Below are 21,993 nucleotides of genomic sequence, written 5' to 3'. Positions count from 1 at the left end.
TAGGCTGCTCCCATTCTTAGCTGGAGTTCTGTTGTGGGATCTGAGGGATTGAAGTGATGTGATCTTTCCCAAGAATGAGAGGAAGAAGACATCAGCACCAAGCAGGCGTACATGGAAGTGGCCGAGGATGTCGGCAACAGGAGTGCGGTCTCTCCAACCTGAGCTCCAGGACCTCAGCAGGGTGGATAAGATAAATGATGTAACACTTTCTAGTGCCAAGCCCCACACCTTGACTTCCGCAGTATTTTCTGGCACAGCACCCCTCAGAACAACAAACTTTGCAGCTGCACTCATTCCACTCTCTTCAGGCATCTCTTCACATCTCCATCTGATCAGTCAACGTTCGCACTGATCCAACTACCCTCTCACACCCAAGCCTCACTGTCGCCCTCCACAAATATTTTCCCTCCTTGCTACCCACACAAGCCATTACTAACACTCATAACATTCTATTTTCTCTCCTTGCAAGAGAAAAGAGCACACAACCTCAGGGAGACAGACCCAGGGTTTAGGGGGGGGGGGGGCAGGGGTGGGTTGTGTAGCGCCTGTGTATTGTGGCCCTCCACTGACAGGTATCTTGATGGTTACTGGCAATGCATGCCCACCTGGCCAGCTGGGAAGGAGCTCTTGTTCCAGGAGGCTGCAGATGTCAGCAATGAGCTGCTTGAGAATCTGAGCTTCCTGAGGCGCTGAGGCTCACACATATCAAACATACATACATACATACAAATTAGGAGCAGGAGGAGGCTACTTGGCCCCTCGAGCCTGCTCCACCATTTAATAAGATCATGGCTGATCCGATTGTAACTTCGACTCCACATTCCCGCTTACCCCCAATAACCTTTCACCTCCTTCTTTATCAAGAATCTATCTACCTCTGCCTTAAAAATATTCAAAGGCTCTGTTTCCACTGCCTTTTGAGGAAGAGAGTTCCAAAGACTCACAACCCTCTGAGGGAAAAAAAATTCTCCTCATCTCTGTCTTAAGTGGGCAACCCCTTATTTTTAAATAGTGACCCCTAGTTCTAGATTCTCCCACAAGGGGAAACATCCTTTCCACATCCACCCTGTCAAGACCCCTCAAGATCTTATATATGTTTCAATCAAGTCGCCTCTTACTCTTCTAAACTCCAGTGTATACAAGCCTGGCCTGTCCAACCTTTCCTCATAAGACAACCCACCCATTCCAGATATTAGTCTAGTAAACCTTCTCTGAACTGCTTCCAACACATTTATATCCTTCCTTAAATAAGGAGAGCAATACTGCACACAGTACTCCAGATGTGGTCTTACCAATGCCCTGTATAACTGAAGCATAACCTCCCTACTTTTGTATTCAATTCCCCTCCCATAAACGATAACATTCTATTAGCTTTCCTAATTACTTGCTGAACCAAGAGAGCTGAACCTCTGCTGTAGACCCTGTGTTGAGAGTCTCACTTCCTTGGAGCTGAATCTCTGCATCTATCCTCTCTGCCCTGTGGAATTGTATATGGCTGACGAGAAGGCAACTAGTGCTGGTGTTGTTCCTGCTGCTGCTGGTGCTTTTGGTGTTTCTGCACCTCTTCCTCTTTGTCAGAGGTGCAAGGTAGAGCTGCCTTGGTGAAGGCCGACAGCAGGGAAGTGCAGCTGAAGGTGAGTCAAGTGCAAGAAAGGTGATGTGCCTTCCAAGAAGTTGGAAATCACCTGTCGAGCAGTAAAAGCCCTCTCTGTGTCGGATGCTGTGAGCAGCAGCCTCTCACCTGACCATGCTGCAGTCCTTCAGTTTCACTGATCAAAGTGTCCCAGCCTGTCAGTTGCACTGAAGTAGCTGCGCATTTGCCTCAGTGGCCCTGGTGAGTTCTACACAGCTCGGGAAATAGAAGTCTGCTTACTATAAAAGCCAAAATCCTTGCTTAAAACACAATTTAATGAGCTATTTGAATATTTTAATTACTTATCCAACAACTGCATGGGAGGGGGGAGGGGGTGGGGTGGGTTCCCCGATTGCCTTCAAACCCGCATGGGTGAAATCTGGAGGAGGGCAGAATGATGTCAGGCTTCCAACCCAGCATCACATTTAGGGGATTTAACTCACCTTGACTGGGGAAATACCCCCCATTGGTTCAATTGGTCAGCAAGATAGTAATGAGGTTGGAAATTTAAGATAATCACAAAAAAACTTAAAAGCAAGTTAGAAAAAAATTGTTTAGAGCGTGGCTAGAATGTGGAATTATGTCACAAACCATGGAAGTAGCAGAGCCTATAAGGATATACAAATAAATAAGATATTTGCTGCAAAAATAGGATTATTAAAAGGCGTGGGCAGCATGTAGGAGAGTGGGATTAAACAATATGGCTCATGTGGAAGAAAACGGCACAGTCTCGATGAACCTAATAGCTTGTTTCTGTTATGTACCATTCTACAATCATTTTATTTGTACTTTATAAGCAAAGGATAAGCAGGTACAACAATATTAGAAAGCATCTAATGGCATGAGTCCAGTCTGCAATGTTCCTGACCCAATGTAATAGGTTGTCATTTGTGGCATGCTAACATTGCGTAATATGCAAAAAATATTTCCTTCACTGTCGCTGGGTCTTAATCCTGGAACTAACTTCCTAACAGCACTTGTGGGTGTACCTACACCACATGGATTCCAACGGTTCAAGAAGGCAGCTCATCACCACCTTCTCTGGGACAGTTAGGGATGGGCAATAAATGCTGGCCTTGCCAGCAACACTCACATCCCAAGACTGAATTTAAAAAAAAGGTAATTCACTACTCATTCTCAAGGGCAATTAGAGATGGACAACAAATGCTGGCCTGTTACAATCAAGGGGTAAGCAGGTGCACAATACCAGAGATTGTGAAAAAGTCTCTAATGGCATGAGCCCAGTCTGCAATGTTTCTGACCCAATGTGATAAGATGTTACTTATGGTAAGTAATACAAAGCTGCAGCAACAGCAGAATAGTGTCTTTTACATTCAATAGTGCTTCCCTGCATTGGGCTTGGTATAAAATTGCTTCTGCCTTTAAATCTGCAGTGAGACTCTGCAAGCAGCTGGGGACTTGGGAGCAACCCACCATCCATATGGAGAATTAAAGTGACAAGAAGGAACTGGCAGCAGAAGTGAGCCAGATGGGTGCAGATTCAGTCCAATTTAAGAAACTATGCACCATAAGGAAGTCTCCAACTCCTATTCCTTGAAAAGCCGAGTGTCTTTTTCAAAAATAGAAATTACTACTTTTAAAATTCCAAGATTCGTCTTGTTAAAGAAAGAATTTTCACTTATACAGCACCTTTCACAATCTCAAAATGTCCCTAAACTCTTCACAGCCACTTTTAAAGTGTAGTCAAGTGCTGGCAGCCTTGGCAGCCAATTTGCACATAGCAAGCCCCTACAAACAACAATGAGGAAAATGACCAGATAATCTGTTTTGATGGTGTTGCATGAGGGATAAATGTTGGCCAGAACACCCGGAGAACCTTCTTGCTCGTCTTAGAATAGTACCATGGAATCTTTCACATCCAGCTAAGAGGGAAGACATTACCTCAGTTTAACATCTCACCCAAAGGGCAAGCACCTCAACAGTGCAGCATTGGAGTGGCAGCAGAGATTAAATGCTCATGTCTCTGAAGTGTGACTTGAACCCCTGACCAACTGACTCAGAGGCAACCACTGAAGGTTCAAAAGGGAAACATCTCATCACCACTATATAACCTCCTTGCCATACAGCAATGCATATGTGTGTTTGTGTGTGCATATATACACACGTGTGTTGGAGTGGGAGAGGGAGATTACAGCTTGAAGATACATAATACCTTAACTTTGGAAACTATGGCACAGTGAGGGAGAACATTCATTTCTGAAAGCTGGGCTTCAACCCAGTCTAGAAGTGATGAACATACGAACATACATATGAACATATGAATTAGGAGCAGAAGTAGGCCATTCAATAAGATCATGGCTGATCTGTTTGTGTTTCGAAATCTACACTCCCATCTACCACCAATAACCCTTGATTCCCTTGCCTAACAAGAATCTATCTACCTCCGCCTTAAAAATATCCAATGATCCCACCTCCACCACTTTCTGAAGCACAAAGTTCCAAAGTCACACAACCCTCAGAGAAAAAAATTCTCTTCATCTCTGTCCTAAAAGGGCGACACCTAATTTTAAAACAGTGCCCCCTAGTTCTGGACTCACCCACAAAAGGAAACATCCTCTCCACATCCACCTTGTCTAGACCGTTCAGGATTTTATAAACTTCAATTAAGTCTTCCCTCACTCTTCTAAACTCCAGTGAAAACAAGCCCAGTCAGTCCAACCTTTCCTCATAAGACAACCCACTCATTCCAAGTATCAATCTAGTAAACCTCTTCTGAACTGCCTCCAATACATTTACATCCTTCCTTAAATAAGGAGACGAAAACTGCACACAGTATTCGAGATGTGGCCTCACTTATGCCTTGTATAACTGAAGTATAACATTAGAATTAGAACATTACAGCGCAGTACAGGCCCTTCGGCCCTCGATGTTGCGCTGACCTGTGAAACCATCTGACCTACACTATTCCATTTTCATCCATATGTCTATCCAATGACCACTTAAATGCCCTTAAAGTTGGCGAGTCTACTACTGTTGCAGGCAGGGCGTTCCACGCCCCTACTACTCTCTGAGTAAAGAAACTACCTCTGACATCTGTCCTATATCTAACATTCTTACTTTTACTTTCAATTCCTCTCACAATAAAGGATAGCCTTCTTTATTTCATGCTATACCTGCATACTAACTTTTTGTGACTCCTGCACTAGAACACCTAGATCCCTCTGCACTTCGGAATTCTGCAGTCGTTCTCCGTTTAATACTCTACTTTTTTATTCTTTCTGTCAAAGTGAACAACTTCACATTTTCCCACATTATACTCGATCTGCCAGATTTTTGTCCACTCACTCAACCCATCTATATCAGTCTGCAACATTCTATGTCCTCTTCGCAACATACTTTCCTACCTACCTTTGTGTCATCTGCAAATTTAGCTACCATGCCATCGCTCCCCTCATCTAAGTCATTGATATAAATTGTAAAAAAAGTTGAGGCCACAGCACAGAGCCCTGCGGGACTCCACTCGTCACAGCCTGCCAATCAAAAAAGGACCCATTTTATGCATACTCTCTGTTTTCTGCCAGCCAGCCAATCTTCTATCCATGTTAATATGTTACCCCCACACCATGAGCTCCTACTTTGTGCAATAACCTTTTATGTGGCACCATGTCAAATGCCTTCTGGAAATCCAAGTACAGTACGTCAACAGGCTCCCCTTTATCCACAGCACATGTCACTCCTTCAAAGAACTCCAACAAATTGGTTAAACATGATAAAACATAAACATGAAAAGACAAGTCTCCTCTCTCTGTCAGCTAACTGAGCTGGTACAGTTGCATCTCAGATCCCAGGGGGTACATGTCCACAATGTAAAGCTACAGGACTAAGTGAAGAATAATTAGAATCATTAGCACGCAAATAGAAATGCCACATTCATGTAGTAGGAATTAGACAGTGGTGCAGTGGTTAGCACTGCAGCCTCACAGCTCCAGCGCCCTGGGTTCAGTTCTGGGTAGTGCCTGTGCGGAGTTTGCAGGTTCTCCCTGTGACCGTGTGGGTTTCCGCCAGGTGCTCTGGTTTCCTCCCACAGCCAAAGACTTGCAAGTTGATAGGTAAATTGGCCATTGTAAATTGCCCCTAGTGTAGGTGGTAGGAGAATGGTGGGGATGTGGTAGAGAATATGGGATTAATGTAGGATTAGTATAAATAGGTGGTTGTTGGTCAGCACAGACTCGGTGGACTGAAGGGCCTGTTTCAGTGCTGTATCTCTAAATAAATAAATAGACTTCTGAGTTTTACTTTATACTTGACATTATAGTACTGCAAGAGTTAATTCCAGATAAAAGAGAATGGAAATCTTACTTGTTCCACAACTGTTAACGTGCCAGGTGCCATGGCAACCACAGATGCAACAGCACCATCATGGTGCTCTGGAGCTAAACCAATGATTTGCTGAAGAATGTTCACAGCTGTTGAATCTATCCTATCCCCTAGGAATGAGGAACAACAGATATAAAATCAGTAATTTTTTTTTCCTAATTACTTCCCCTTCGACTCCAGGCAGCATGGATTCATTGCTGAGCACAATTCCACAGATTTCAACAGTGCTCCAATACTATTGTGTATGTGTGTGAACCCAGACACCGAATGCACCTTGGCCACTTAGTCATAGAAGGCATAACGGCTAAGCCAGACTCTGTTTTCACCCAACATCCACACATGTACTGCCATGAGAGCAAATGTGCATTAGATAGCGATCAGGAGCTGGAGCTCTGGCTCAGACTTTCTTCACTAGCTCTACGGCACTCAGACCAATAATAGCAGCCCAGCTGTTGCCTGCAGCCGAAATAAGCAATCGAACTTGGGACCTTCTGGTCTGTGTCACTGAGGCACCAGAGCCTGGATTCTATAGGTCAGCCACTGAAACAGGCGGCAGGTGGAAAAAAATGGCAGCCCGCACACATGGGGTTCACATCGCGATTCCAAATGCGGCTCATTAGCATGGCCAGGACAGCCACCCTCCACCACCCCACCCCGATGATGTGGAGGGACTGGGCGAACCTTCCCGGCAATGGCGTCCGGCGCCACTGTGCAGATGCCAGCGCCATTTTTAAAGGGCTTAGAGCCCTAATTGACTAGCAAAATTTTTAAAGAGCCAGTTATTTTACAATTAATAAAAATGGATAAAAACATCTTTCCATGCCCTCTCCACTGCCCCCCAATGGCATGACACATCATTCCTGCCCTTTCCCCCAACCCTGGAATACCTACCATGAATATATGACCTTCCCCCACCACCCCCCGGCCCCCACAGAGTTCAGAACCTTTGCCTTTTACCCCTTCCCATCACCCCCTCGACCAATCAGGTAAGTTTGACCCCGCTCCCCCCTCCCGCACTGAGAACATTACCTCCTCTTGTTTCCCCAGACGGGGATTCAAAGGTGTGGCAGTGCCGGCCGCCATAATGAAGATTGGTGCGGCAAATCAGGAGGCAATGGGACCTTCATTAAGCAGGTAGGCTAATTTATTTACATGTGGAAATCGTGGTCCCATTGCTGAGCGGTGGGGGGCTGCCACGAGGCCTCTCCGCCTCCGTTGAGATCGGGCCGGGCCCGACCGCCGGGTCGGTGGTGGGCTTCATCCGTTCCCGACATCGAGGGCTCTATAAAATTCAGGCCCAGGAGTCTGAATTAACACTTCTTAATTGCCAAATGTGATACCTGGGAGGATTTTATTTACAGAATCAGCACATTACATAGCCACCAGCACCTTATAAGCCAACTTCAGTAATGTTGGAATATACCAAAAACACAAGTTGCTAAATGCGGTGCATTTCCAGCATTTTATGATTTATATAAAACTCATAAACTGCCTATAGTCTTGCACACACAGTGAGTACAACTTTTTCTAACAAGATGATGATCTTAGACAGAGACTTTAGATACCAATCCACACTATGATCTGCAATTATACAAAAACTGAATGAGAAATATTGACATTGCAATTTGCAATGGTGAGTTTTTTTTTTTTTTTTTTTGACAGAAAAACATGACCAGTAAATTAGATTTGTGAACTGAAATACATAATTTCCCAAAAGTGCATGCACAGGTAGGGCAAAGTCATAAAAAAGACCCAGGTGCCACTATTAAACTGCTCCAGCTTTACTTTAACAATATGCTCTGAATCCATCACTATATAGTTACTTTACTAGCATGCTCCTAGTTATGCATTATCCTAATACCTGAGTGTGCTCAGATTTGAAGCAAAGCAAGCTAATTCACCAACAACTCGCCACTCTGCTTCTCTTATATAAATGGAGTTAACGTCATTACAGAAAGTGACCTCAGTTGGACTCCTTCACTTACCATTCTCTGTGTTGTATCGCAGGTCCTGAAGAGCTGCCACAGCTGCCTGAGTGCCCTGGACATCCTCTTCACTCTCTGTTATGTGAAAGTACTGTGTCTGAGTCTGCTCTGGGGAAGCTTCAAGAACCTGCTGCACACAAACACAATATATCCAAAATCACTTACTTCAAAATATATTGCTCTTTTTCCCAAATAAAATATATGTGAATTTCTTGAGACTATTAGGGCAAATGATTTTTTTTTTAATTATTCGTTCATGGAATGTGAGTGTCACTGGCAAGGCGAGCATTTATTGCCCGTCCCAAACTGCCCCGAGAAGGTGGTGGTGAGCTGCCTTCTTGAACTGTTGGGAGTCCCTGTGGTGTAGGTACACAGACAGTGCTGTTAGGAAGGGAGTTACAGGATTAAGACCCAGTGACAATGAAGGAACCACTCTTTGCACATTTTATTAGGCAGTATTAGCGTCAAACACTCAAAAGGACAGTTGCCGAGTAAGATGCCACTCATTTCTTTTTCAACAATAATCCTTTCATACTGTTTGGCTACTGGCTGAAACTTTTCACCATATTAAACAGTGTTATCCCTCTATCTGGCTTTTCTTTCAGGCTGAGCTTCAAACTCCACAACTACTTCACCACCTATACAGCCCATTTCCACTTTCAAACATCACCCACTGAATCCATGAAGGGCACTCTGCAAGTTCTTCTTGTTGGCATCAAACACCATCAAATCAGGTACCATATGGTGACATCCTCCTCCACTATTACAATAATACACCTCAGACAATAATGCTTTCCTTTATTGGCTCAATTTGATGCTTCCATTCACAATTCCTATCATCCTTGTGATATCTTCCTTATCAAACTGCCAACTTGTGCAAAGTTACAGGAAGTTTTCTACTCTGTTCTTGCAACCACTAGGGACTGGGTTGAGTGGAGGCCCAGCACACCAATACGTGACAGATATGAATCCAGGTCCCAGAGGTTAAAGAATAACATTTTAAACAACTCCTCATGCTGTCTGACTATCTAGTTTTTCCGGTATTCTCTCGCCCATCAGCCACATTATCAAAAATGAAGAAGCCGAGTTGAACCAATAGAGGTCAATTTTCACCTTATCCCTTAACTTTCTTTCTGGTCCTGTCCTAGATCACCTTGGGTATACAGTTTGTTAACATTAAGTTTTATAAAAATATATAGACATATATGTATTGCTCCAACAGTTTCTTTGCCCTTATTTTATTTGTTGATAATTATCCATGAGTTCCACACTTCGGAGAGCTCTCTGCTGACCCCATTCCTTATTTTCTTCTTTAAATTTCTAAGGGCTCATCTAAGCAATATGGACATGATAACGAATGTAAGATTCCTTTGGCCAATACTATACGCCATTCAGCGAGAAAATCATAATATATTTTGCTGAAAGCTACAGAGATATCATCAAGAAATCATGGACTTAAAAGATTCTCCAGCTTTTCTTTTACCCTTATCCATCTTGAGGATAATCCTGCTACCGTAATTTTCCAAATATGCCTTTTTTTCCCTAAAAATTGATCTAAAGTTAATTATACGTGGTAATAAACTGAAGTGTTTTCTTTTGCAGTCAGTAAGTGGGCCTCACAGGGAATGCAGTCGATCCTGTTTGGGATCGACTATCTTTCCCTAGCAAAGGTTTGGATTCTTTTATCAGGTCCACAGAGGAATTCAGGCCAGATTTCAATTTCCCTAACTCAGAAATGGCAGAAGGATGGAAACGCTCACAAAGGAAATAGGAAGGCTACAAAAGAAAATTGCTGCCTGCAAGAGGGTTTAACAGTGCACCCTGTAGCATTTCTTTCAAGATCGGCTTAGGGACAGTTCTTCTCCGAGACAAACCATCTGCTTCTATGAAAGGGAAATGGTGTTTGACAAATTTAATAGAGTTTTTTGAAGATTTAACTAGTAGGGTAAATAAGGGGGGACCATTAGATGTAGTATATTTGGATTTCCAAAAGGCATTCAATAAGATGGTGCATAGAAGGAAAATACACAAGGTAAGGGTGAATGAAGTTAGGTGTAATATGTTAGCATGGATAGAGAATTGATTAACAGACAGGAGGCAAAGAGTAGGGGCATTTTCAAGTTGGCAGACTGTAACTAGTGGAGTGCCGCAGGATCTAAATCTATATTAAAGACTTAGACAAAGAGACTGACAGTAATGTATCTAAGTTTGCTGACGATACAAAGCTAAGTGGGAATAAGCTATGAGGAGGACACAAAAAGGCCGCAAAGAGATTAAGCGAGTGGAAAGCAAGGTGGCAGATGGAGTATAATGTGGGGAAGTGTGAGGCTATTCACTTTGATAGTAAGAGACGTTGATGTTCAGAGAGACTTGGGTTTACACGTACCAGGAACACAGAAAGTTAGCTTACAGGTACAGAAAGCAATTATGAAGGCAAATGGCATACTGGCCTTTATTGCAAAGGGAATGGAGAATAAGAACAAGGAAGTCTTGCTACAATTGTAAAGAGCTTTAGTGAGACCACACCGGGAGTACTGTGTGCAGTTTTGGTCTCCATATCAAAGGAAGGATAAAGTTGCCTTCGAGGCAGTGCAGCAAAGGTTCACTGTCATTTTTCCTGGGATGAGAGGCTGAGTAAATTTGGCCTATATTCTCTGGCATTTAGAAGAATGAGGGTGATCTCATTGAAACATCTGAAGGGGCTTGACAGGGTAGAAACCGAGAGGTTGCTTCCCCTAACTGGAGTATCGAGAACGTGGGGGCACAGTCTCAGGATAAGGGATCGATCATTTCGGACTGAGATGAGGAGAAACCTCTTCACTCAAAGAGTTGTGAATCTTTGGAATTCTCTACCCCAGAAGGTTGTAGATGATCCACCATTGAGTATATTTAGTGCTGAGATACACAGCTTTTTTGGTATCTCAGGGAATCAGGGTAATATGGGGAGCAGGCAGGGAAGTGGCGTTAAGGCAGAAGATCAACCATGATCGTAATGAATGGCGGAGTAGGCTCAAGGGGCGGTATGGTCTTCTCCTGATCCCATTTCTTACGCTCTTATCTGGGGATTGCAAGAAGTTAATCCACTCAACTGGCATCATAAGCAGAAGGATATCATACAAAACCTTTTATGGGATGACTATTTTGGTACTTATGGCCCAGGTATGTTGATTGCTATATTCTATAAGAGAACATGTAAGAGGCAGGCAGTGCAAATGCTCTGGGAGTGTGGCACTCTCAAGCAGGTTCCCCAGCCTGCCACAGCTGATATCCATCACATGCAATTGGCCTGTCATAGAAACATAGAAAATAGGAGGAGTAGGCCATTTGGCCCTTCGAGCCTGCGCCGCCATTTATTATGATCATGGCTGATCATTCAACTCAGTAACCTGTTCCCCCTTTCCCCCCATTATCCTTTGATCCCTTTCGCCCCAAGAGCGAAAATCTAACTCCTTCTTGAAAACATACAATGTTTCTGTGATAGCGAATTCCACAGGTTCAACACTCTCTGGGTGAAGAAATTTCTCCTCACCTCAGTTCTGAAAAGTTTACCCGGTATTCTTAGACTATGACCTCTGGTTCTGGACTCCCCCACCATCGGGAACATCCTTCCTGCATCTACCCTGTCAAGTCCTGTTTGAATTTTATAGATTTCTATGAGATCCCCCCCTCACTCTTCTGAACTCCAGCGAATATATTCCGAACCAATTCAATCTCTCCTCATACGTCAGTCCCGCCATCCCAGGAATCAGTCTGGTAAACCTTCGCTACACTCCCTCTATAGCAAGAGCATCCTTCCTCAGATAAGGAGACCAAAACTGCACACAATATTCCAGGTGTGGCCTCACCAAGGCCCTGTATAATTGCAGCAAGACATCCCTGCTCCTGTACTCGAATCCTCTCGCTATGAAGGCCAATATACCATTTGCCTTTTTTACCGCCTGTTGCACCTGCATGCTTACCTTCAGCGACTGGTGTACGAGAGCACCCAGGTCTCGTTGCATATTCCCCTCTCTCAGTTTATAGCCGTTCAGATAATAATCTGCCTTCCTGTTTTTGCTACCGAAGCGCATAACATTTATCCACATTATACTGCACCTGCCATGCATTTGCCCATTCACTTAACTTGTCCAAATCACCTGAAGCCTCTCTGCATCCTTCTCACAACTCACCCTCCCACCCAGTTTTGTGTCATCTGCAAATTTGGAAATATTACACTTAGTTTCCTCATCTAAATCATTAATATATATTGCGAATAGCTGGGGTCCCAGCACCAATCCCTGCAGTTCCCCACTAGCCACTGCCTGCCATTCAGGAAAAGACCCGTTTATTCCTACACTTTGTTTCCTGTCTGCCAACCAATTTTCTATCCATCGCAATGCACTACCCACAATCCCGTGCGCTTTAATTTTACACGCTAATCTCTTACGTAGGACTTTGTCGAAAGCCTTCTGAAAGTCCAAATAAACCACATCCACTGGCTCCTCCTCAACAACTCTGCTAGTTACATCTTTGAAGAATTCTAGTAGATTTGTCAAGCATGATTTCCCTTTCGTAAATCCATGCTGACTCTATCCGATTCTACCACTGTTTTCCAAGTGCTCTGCTATAAAATCTTTTATAATGGACTCTAGAATTTTCCCCACTACCAACGTCAGACTGACTGGTCTATAATTCCGTTTTCTCTCCACCTCCCTTTTTCAATAGTGGGGTTACATTAGCTACCCTCCAATCTGTGGGAACTGTTCCAGAGTCTATAGAATCTTGGACGATGACCACCAATGCACCCACTATTTCTAGGGCCACTTCCTTAAGTACTCTGGGATGTACATTATCAGGCCTTGGGGATTTATCAGCCTTCAATCCCATCAATTTCCCCAACACCATTTCTCTACTAATACTGATTTCCTTCAGTTCCTCTCTCTCACTAAGCCCTGTGTTCCCCAACATTTCTGGTATGATATTTGTGTCCTCCTTTGTGAAGACAAAACCAAAGTATGCATTTAGCTGGTCAGCCATTTCTTTGTTCCCCATAATAAATTCCCCTGTTTCTGGCTGTAAGGGACCTACAGTTGTCTTCACCAATCTTTTTCTCTTCACATACCTATAGAAATGTTTACAGTCAGTTTTTATGTTCCCCGCAAGCTTACTCTCGTACACTATTTTCCCCTTCTTAATCAATCCCGAGGTCCTCCTTTGCTGAATTCTAAACTGCTCCCAATCCTCAGCTCTGTTGTTTTTTCTGGCGAATTTGTATGCCTCTTCCTTGGATCTAATGCTATCTCTAATTTCCCTTGTAAGCCATGGTTTGGCTACCTTCCCCGTTTTACTTTTGCGGCAGACAGGAATAAACAATTGTTGCAGTTCATCCATGCGCTCTTTGAATGTTTGCCATTGCCTATCCGTCATCCCTTTATGTAACGTTTCCCAATCCATCATAGCCAACTCGCGCCTCATACCTTCATAGTTTCCTTTATTAAGATTCAGGACCCCAGTCTCATTATCAACAATGTCACTCACCATCTTAATGAAGAATTGTATCATATTACGGTCGCTCATCCCCAAGGGGTCTCGCACCACTCGATTGTCAATTATTACTCTCTCATTACACAATACCCAGTCTAGGATGGCCTGTTCTCTAGTTGGTTCCTCAACATTTGGTCCAGAAAACCATCCCGTTTACACTCCATGAATATACATCCTCAGGTCGCTCTGCTCTTGCACCCCCTATAAAATAGTACTATTTTACAGTAAAATTATTTCAGAAAACTTCCCATTTGATGGTGTTCTATCTTCCATCCCCAATCATTTCCTCTTATACAACTTTTGAGTAATTCCCATTTCAACTAATCTGCAAGCCCTGGAGGAACTTTACAGTTCAATTCAATATTATAAATAGAAACCATAGACTAAAAGTTTCCACTTAGTACAAGTTATTAACAAATTTTGTTTGGTTTACTTAACCAAACCTCTTCTTGGACCTATAATTCCCCCAAAATAACCTGCCATATTGTGCCCAAACTAATTTTATTATTTCCAAATGATCCCAAATGCAAACAGCTGTACTGTTGGACTGACAGGTCTTGTCAATGTTCAATTTTATTTGACCATGTTATGAGTGCTTCCATTTTTTTGTTAAATTTTGTTTTTGAGGACTTGGATTTTTAAAACTGACAAGGATTCCACAGATGCTGGAACTTTGTGTTTTTTTTTAAGAGGTCATCAGAAGGCCTTTTGGACTGAGCTTGGTTTAAACAAACAAATACTGGAAGAATCAAGGAGTGCTAAAAACAAGCCCTTACTGGAAGGCACCTGTCTTCCAATAATTACCCAGCAGGAGTTTCTTGACTTGGGGAAGGATGTTTATAAAGAAGTGACAGGTGAAGATTTACAGGGGGCAGGACCATAGAACCATAGAAAAATTAAGGCAGAGGAGGCCATTCAGCCCATCATGCCTGCACCGTCCGAAAAAACTAGCCGCCCAATCTAATCCCACCTTCCAGCACCTAATCCATAGTCTTGCAGGTTACAGCACTTCAGGTGTATGTCCAGGTACCTTTTAAAAGAGTTGAGGGTTTCTACCTCCACCACTGTTGCTGGCAGTGCTACTCACCACTCTCTGGGTGAAAATAATTTTCCTCATGTCCCCTCTAATCCTTCTACCAACCACCTTAAATTTGTGCCCCCTGGTAACTGACCTCTCCGTTAGGGGAAACAGGTCCTTCCTGGCTACTCTATCTAGGCCCCTCATAATTTTGTACACCTCGATTAAGTCACCCCCTCAGCCTCCTCTGTTCTAAGGAAAACAACCCTAGCCGATCCAATCTTTCCACATAGATACAACTTTTCAAGGCCTGGCAACATTCTTGTAAATCTTCTCTGTACTCTTTCCAGAGCAATTATGTCCTTCTGTAATGTGATGACTAGAACTGTACGCAAGACTACAGCTGTGGCCCAACCTGTGTTTTATACACTTCCAGCATTACATCCCGGCTTTTGTATTCTATACCTCGGTCAATAAAGGAAAGTATTTAATATGCCTTCCTCACCACTCTATCTACCTGTCCTGCCGCCTCAGGGACCTATGGACATGTACTCCAAGGTCTTTCACTTCTTCTACCCCTCTCAATATCCTCCTGTTTACTCTGTTTGTCTTGCTTTGTTTGCCCTTCCCAAATGCATTACCTCACACTTCTCCGGATTGAATTCCATTTTTCACTTTTCTACCCACTCAACCAAACTATTGATATTATTCTGGAGTCTACAGATATTGTCATGCTAGGCCCCTACCTGCCAAGAATGAGGCACATCAATTCTGTCATGAACATTGATTTTTAATTGTTGTTGGAGAGAGGAAATGACTTGTTAAACAGATCAGCCGTGGCTGGAAAAAAACATTTACATACGAACAGACATCAAAGGTGAGGAAGCGCATTCCAGGGCCTGCTAAGGAGGATAAAAACCACAAGGGCCATGACTACCTGGCTGTTCTTTTGAACTGGCCACACAGAGAGTTTGAAGGCAGAGTGTCTGTTTGCTCCTGGACTGAGACGATATCTCTTGTCTGCTCCCATTTCTTTCTCACAAGCCTCTGAATCCACTGAAGACACATGAACCCCAAGAGAGAAAAGTCTCCTACAGCGAACAAGGTTTAAGAAGAATACTGGGCCCCTACAATGAAGGACTCCAATGAAGTGAGCTCAAAGAACCGTAACAAAAACTCTTCAGATATTGTCTCAAACTTTTCCACTTTATTTTTCTTCTGCTCTTTTCTGTTTCTATTTGCATGTGTGTATTGCATATGAATGCTGGCGTGGGCACATCGTGTGTCCCTACGCGTTAACCGAATTAGAGCTTAAGTTTAATAAATTTCAACTTTTCTTCTTTAAACCTAAGAAACCTGTTTGTGCTGGTTTCTTTGCCTTATAATTGGAAAGCGTTGATTCACCAAGGGGAAGCTAAAAACACGGTGTGTTTAAAATTAAACCCTGTTACGGTAAGACCAGGTGAAGGCCGAGAGGGATCTCTCGACACCTTTCTCACCTGGTCATAACACTATCCTCTTCACTATTAACTACACGGACAATTTTTGTGTCATCAGCAAATTTCCCACTCATGCTTCCCACATTTAAGTCCAAATCATTAATATATACCACAAACAGCAAGGTACCCAACAATGAGCCCTGTGGAATGCCACTGGAAACAGCTTTCCATTCGCAAAAACATCTGTCGACTACCCTTTGTTTTCTGTCACTGAGCCAATTTTGATCCAACCTGCCGCATTCCCCTGTATCCCATGGGCTTTCACTTTTCTGACCAATCTGCCATGCGGGACCTTGTCAAATGCCTTACTAAAATCCATGTAGACCACATCCACTGCACTGCCCTCAATAATCCTCCTTGTTACTACCTTAAAAAACTCAATCAAGTTAGTAAGACATGACCTTCCCTTAACAAATCCATGCTGACTATCCCTGATAGACTATCCCTGTGCCTTTCTAAGTGGCAGTTTATCCTGTCTCTCAGAATTGATTCTAAGGGATAGGCTTGACTCCTGTGACATTGTTTTTGGTTTCACTTTGGACAGAGAGTTGGGATATGGACAGTGGGAGAAAATTTGCCAAGGGAGAAAACCCAAACTCAGCTTGTTCCATCTCTTTAAAAAAGCCTGCCAACTTTTCCATCTCTCTAAGAAGCGCTGAGAAGCAAGAAACTGCCTGAAACCCCTGATGCTGCATTTTTTCTGGAAAGCCTGCCCAAACTGATCTTCAACATCGCCTGACAAAAACTGTTCTAGGAAGATCCCAGTGACAGCCGTCTATGCGTATTTGGGACACCAAACCAAAACAAACGGCATCTGACATCTTTCCATATCTTCTCTTTCTTTCTTTAAGAATTAGCAAGTATTTGGCCAAAGTATTCTTTTTGTCTGTTTACTTTGTAATAGAGTTCGAAAACGAAAATCTCTTTTTTCAGTTAACGGCATATGTGTGTTTGTGTGTGAGGGGCTAAGGTAAAAAGGGAACTTTTATATTTCAATCTGTGTGTTAATTATTTGCATCATTACTGATAAAGACCTGTTTTATAATAAACTGCTAATTTTGTTGTTTGTTGGTGTATTTTATTCTGGGATAAAAATAGAATCTATGATTGACCGTATTGGTAACTAGAAAAAAATTAAATATATGTTGTGACCTGTAGAGAAGTGGAACTAGAAAAACAGTGCACTCCTCCTGCCTCGGTCATAACAACCAAAACCTTCTTCCTTTTTACACAGCATGGGCAGGAACCACTTAGACTGCACACTCCTCTTTCCTTTTAAGAAAATTTACCATGACTTTTGACCAGACTATAAAGCTTTCGTAGCTGCTGGCTAGAAATTACTGTTTGCATTATTAGCTAATGTGATTCTCCCGCCCAAGCCCTGAACTCACATCTTTCTTTAGTTTCTCTCCTACTTCCCATCATGCCCTCAAGTTTATCTTGTCATGAGATCTGCCTCCTACTCTCTCGAACCTATTCCCACTAAACTGCTGACCACCCAACTTCCTTCGTGGTCCCCAAGATAGCTGATGATGTTAATGGGTCCCTTTACTCAGGTACTATCCATTTCCCCTTCAAATCTGTCATCAACCCTCTCCTTATAAAAATACCCTCGACTCCACTGCCCTTGAAAACTACCACTCCATCTCTAACCTCCCTTACCTCTCCAAAATTCTTGTATGTGTTTTCACCTCCCAAATCTGTACCCATCTTTTCCAGGACTCCATGCTTGAACCCCTCCAATCAGGTTTCTCTCTTGCTCAAGTATGAAATGGTCCTTATCAAAGTTACAAATGTGATCACGGTAAATTATCCCTCCTAGTCCTTGTCAACCTATCTACAGCCTTTGACAAGGTTGCCCATACCATCCTCCTCCAATGCTTCTCCTCCGACATCCAGCTGGGTGTGACTACCCTTGCCAGGTTCCATTCTTATCTATCCAGACACAGAATCACCTGCAATGTGAGAACCTTCCTGCTCCTACCAAGTTACTTCTGGAGTCCCCTAAGAATCTATCCTTGGAGCCCTCCTATTTCTCATCTACATACTGCCATTGGTGACATCATATGAAAACACGTCAGATTCCACATGCATGCTGACAACACCCAGCTCTACCCCTCCAGTGTCTGATTTGTCACACAGCTTATTTGACATCCACTACTGGATGAGCAGAAATTTACTCCAACTAAACACTGAGAAGACCAAAGCCACTGTCTTTGGTTCTCGCCTTATTCTATCGTGGTAATCTCCAGTCCCACAACCCTTCGTGATCTCGGCACACCTCCAATTCTTGTCTCTTCTACATCTCCAATTTAATTGCTCTGCCATTGGTGGCCATGCCTTCGGCTGCCTAGGTCCTAAGCTCTAGAATTCCCTCCCTAAACCTCTATGGCTCTCTACTTCTCCCCTTAAAACCTACCTCTTTTCAAACATCCTAAAATCTCCCTATGTGGTTCAGTGTCAAATTTTGTTTGATAACGCTCCTGTGAGGAACGTTTACATGGGGTCATAGAATAGTATTGCACAGAAGGAAGCCCTGCATCAAGTCTACACCAGCTCTTTCGAAGATCAATCTAGTTACTCCCACTGCTCCACTCTTTGCCCATATCACTGAAATGTTTTCACCTTCAAGTATTTATCCAATTCCCTTTTGAAAGCTCCGAATGAAACTGTTTCCACCACCCTCTCAGGCAGTGCCTTCCAAAATCTAAAACAGAATTTCCCTCATGTTGGCTTTGGTTTCTTTGCCAATCACTTTAAATCTGTGCCCTCTGGTTAATGATCTTTCAAGCATTGGAAACAGTTTTCCTTTATTTACTCTATCTAAATTCTTCATGATTTTAAACATCTCCATCAAATTTCCTCTTCGCCTTCTCTGCTCTAGCTTCTCCAGTTTATCCACGGAATTGTATTTCCTCATCCTTGGAACCATTCTTCTGTACTTATTCCAAAGCCTTCATGTCCTTCCTAAAGTATGGTGTCCAGAATTGAACACAATTCTTCAGCTGCGGCCAAACTGGTGCTTTATATAGATAAAAGGAAAATACTACAGATGATGGAAATCTGAAATAAAAACAGAAAGTGCTGGCATTACTCAGCTGGTCAGGCAGCATCTGTGGAGAGAGAAACAGAGTTAACTGCCGGAATTTTACAGTGGATAGACGGGAGCCAGACTCCGACGTGAAAGTCGGTGGGGAACCGCTTCCGTCAAGCCCAGGAATCCGTCCCATATTTTATGGGTCCCCAGGCTTTAATTGTCCCAAGGCGGGACTTCAACCCACTTGAGGGAGGAGGTCCCGCCTCATGGCAGCCCAGCCGACGCCATGGATCGAGGAGGGAAGGTAAGTAGGGGCATGCCTCACCAGGGGGATTGGTCCTTCCCTGGTGAGGCTGGAGTGGTCGTTTCGGGGGAGGGGGATGTCTTGGGTCCCAGGGGTGGGTTGGGAGGTGGGGGCGGCCCTCAATCGGGCACCCTGTGCCCGACTGCCATGCCCCCCCGGAAGCTATCGCTGGGCGGCCTTTCACGTCCCCAGCACACCCGCTTGCCATGGGTAAAATACCTGTGGAGGCAGGCGAGGGCCCTTATGTGGCTGTTAAGTGGCCACATAAGGGCCTTGATTAGCCCCCAGCAGGCGGGCCATTTCCCACCCCCCCACCCGACGCCGTAAACGCCCGGAGGCAGAAGTGTAGGCCTCCCGGAGCCTGCCGCTCAATTTTACCCTGCCCCCATCTGACCCGCTGCAGCGGCGTAAAATTCTGGCCAACATTTCAGGTCTGTGACAGAACAGTTCTGATGAAAGGTCACAGACCTGAAACATTAACTCTGTTTCTCTCTCCACAGATGCTGCCTGACCTGCTGAGTAATTCCAACACTTTCTGTTTTTATTTTAGTGTTTTATATAGGTTTAGCGTAACTTCCTGGCTTTTGTACTCTATGTCTCTAGTCATAAAGTCCAGAATCCCATATGCTTTGGTAACTGCTTTGTTAACCTGCCCTGCCATCTTCAAAGATTTGTGCACACATTCCTCCCACCCCCAAGTCTCTTTGTTCTTGCATCCCCTTTAATATCGTACCATTTAGCTTTTATTGTCAGTCCTCATCATTTGTACCAAAATGTATCACCTCACATTTTTCATCTGTCATGTGTCCTCCCATTCCACCAGCATACCTACGTCCTTTTGAAGTCCATTACTATCTTCCTCACAGAATTCTTACAGTACAGAAGGAGGCCAATTGGCCCATCTTATTTGCAAAGGCTCTCTGAGTGAGCAATTCAGTTAGTGCCATGCCCTGCCTTATCCCCATAACTCTGCACATCCTTCCTTTTCAGATAACTATCAAATATCCTCTGGAATGCTTCGATTGAATCTGCCTCCACCACACTCTCTGCAAGTGCATTCCAGATCCTAACCACTCACTGCGTAAAAAAGCTTTACCTCATGTCAGCATCGCTTCTTTTGCTAATTTCCTTAAATCTGTGCCCTCTTGTTCTTGATCTTTCATGAGTGGCAACAGTTTATCTCCATTTACTCTGTTCATTGTCACTGTTTACTACACTTTCAAATTTCAAATCATCTGAAAATTTCAAAATTGTTCTCTGTATCCCCAAGTCATTAATATACATCAAAAACATATGGCTGAATTTTATCATTTTATCCAACACGGAAGTGCTGCCGCCGATTCCCTGTGATATTACGCGCAGGTGCTCATTTAAATAGAGGGGGCGGAGCGGCAGCTCCCGATGACATAGAGGGGGCGGTTGCCATGTCCCCAGCAACAGCATCCGGTGTAGCCACCATTTTTAAAGGTCTTCGATGAAATTTTAATATTTAAAGGGGAAATTGGTTAAAACTTGTTTTAAAATTTTATTGGAACCTAGAGGCCCTTTCAACCACCCCCCCATCAGTTTTGCCCTTCAACCCCTTCCCACCATCCCCACAGCCAATAAAAAACATTTTCCCCGCTCCCACCACCAATAATTTTATTGCTTCCCCCTCCCCACTAGTTTCTTACCTCAGAACTCCTTGCGCACAAGTTGTGATCGGTGGCTGTAAAATTGGCGTGGGACGACTGCCACCACCAGGTAAGATCATGTGCATCTTATTAATGTTCATTTAAATATTTAGATGAAAGCTCCACTGCGAAGTGGCAGGGGGGCTGCACCGGGGTCCCCCTGCTGCCGATAATATGGGGTGGACCCTTTTCTACGTTGGGGGTCGAGGCGGGCCTCTCCCATTGCGTCAAGGGGTTGGTAAAATTCAGCCCACCGACATCCCAGTACAGAACTCTGGGGAAAACCACTGTATACCTCCCTCCAGTCTGAAAAACAGCTGTTCACCACAATTCTGTCTTCTCTATCCCTTAGCCAATTTTGTATCCAATGTTAAACTTTACTACGTCAAAGGTGCTATATAAATGTCGTTGTTGTTGATCTAATAATCTTCTGTGTGCTATTTTAATGGGGTCGTCAACAGAATTAAAATAAACTCCTCCATGAAAACAACAAGCAGATTAATGCCATACAAATGCATAAAAGTGCTTGTAGACAAACTATGATCTTTCATAGTTCATTCCCTCTGATTGGGATCAGTCTTGTTCTTCTATCCTGCACACTTTTTAATACAAGCATATCTTTTTTGTGATATGGTGACCAGAACATAAATAGTGTAGACTGAGAGATTTGAAAAGTTAAATCTTTTGGACACCATTGCAAAAAACTGATGCCATTACAAATTATGCAACATCAATCCAAAGTGCATGCTGCTGCTATTTACCAGGTGATTAAGAATTAGCCAACAATCACAATAGACAACGAAGACTGATTGGTGGAGATTGAAAAAAGGAACATCCAACTTGAAACAATGCCGTCGATAACAGAACATGCTTAAAGCCTACGGTCAATTCAAAACTAGCAACAGAAACTATGAGAAATATAAACAGAAAATTCTGGAAATACTCAGCAGCTTCTGATGTGTGGACAGAGAAATAGAGTTAAT

At 43.5% G+C, this 21,993-nt stretch overlaps 1 protein-coding gene across 8 annotated transcripts in view; it reads right to left on the bottom strand.

Annotated features, from left to right (window-relative positions):
* LOC137369819 (zinc finger protein ZFAT-like) overlaps window positions 1–21,993 on the bottom strand; it is a 359,810-nt gene that overhangs the window by 21,685 nt on the left and 316,132 nt on the right. For 6 of the 8 annotated variants that reach the window (XM_068031379.1, XM_068031380.1, XM_068031377.1 and 3 more), the window contains 2 exons: window positions 7,957–8,086; window positions 5,954–6,081 (listed from right to left, as the gene is read on the bottom strand). In XM_068031379.1, the coding sequence (XP_067887480.1) occupies window positions 5,954–6,081; window positions 7,957–8,086 (258 nt within the window). Of the gene's footprint in view, window positions 1–5,953; window positions 6,082–7,956; window positions 8,087–18,936; window positions 19,060–21,993 lie in introns of those variants that run through there. The other 2 variants (XM_068031375.1, XM_068031381.1) reach the window with 2 other exon arrangements.

This window comes from Heterodontus francisci, chromosome 5 (assembly GCF_036365525.1).
Source record: "Heterodontus francisci isolate sHetFra1 chromosome 5, sHetFra1.hap1, whole genome shotgun sequence".
Lineage (NCBI taxonomy): Eukaryota > Metazoa > Chordata > Chondrichthyes > Heterodontiformes > Heterodontidae > Heterodontus > Heterodontus francisci.
Note: the sequence above shows the minus strand (reverse complement) of the source record. Positions and strands in the feature narration are given on the sequence as shown.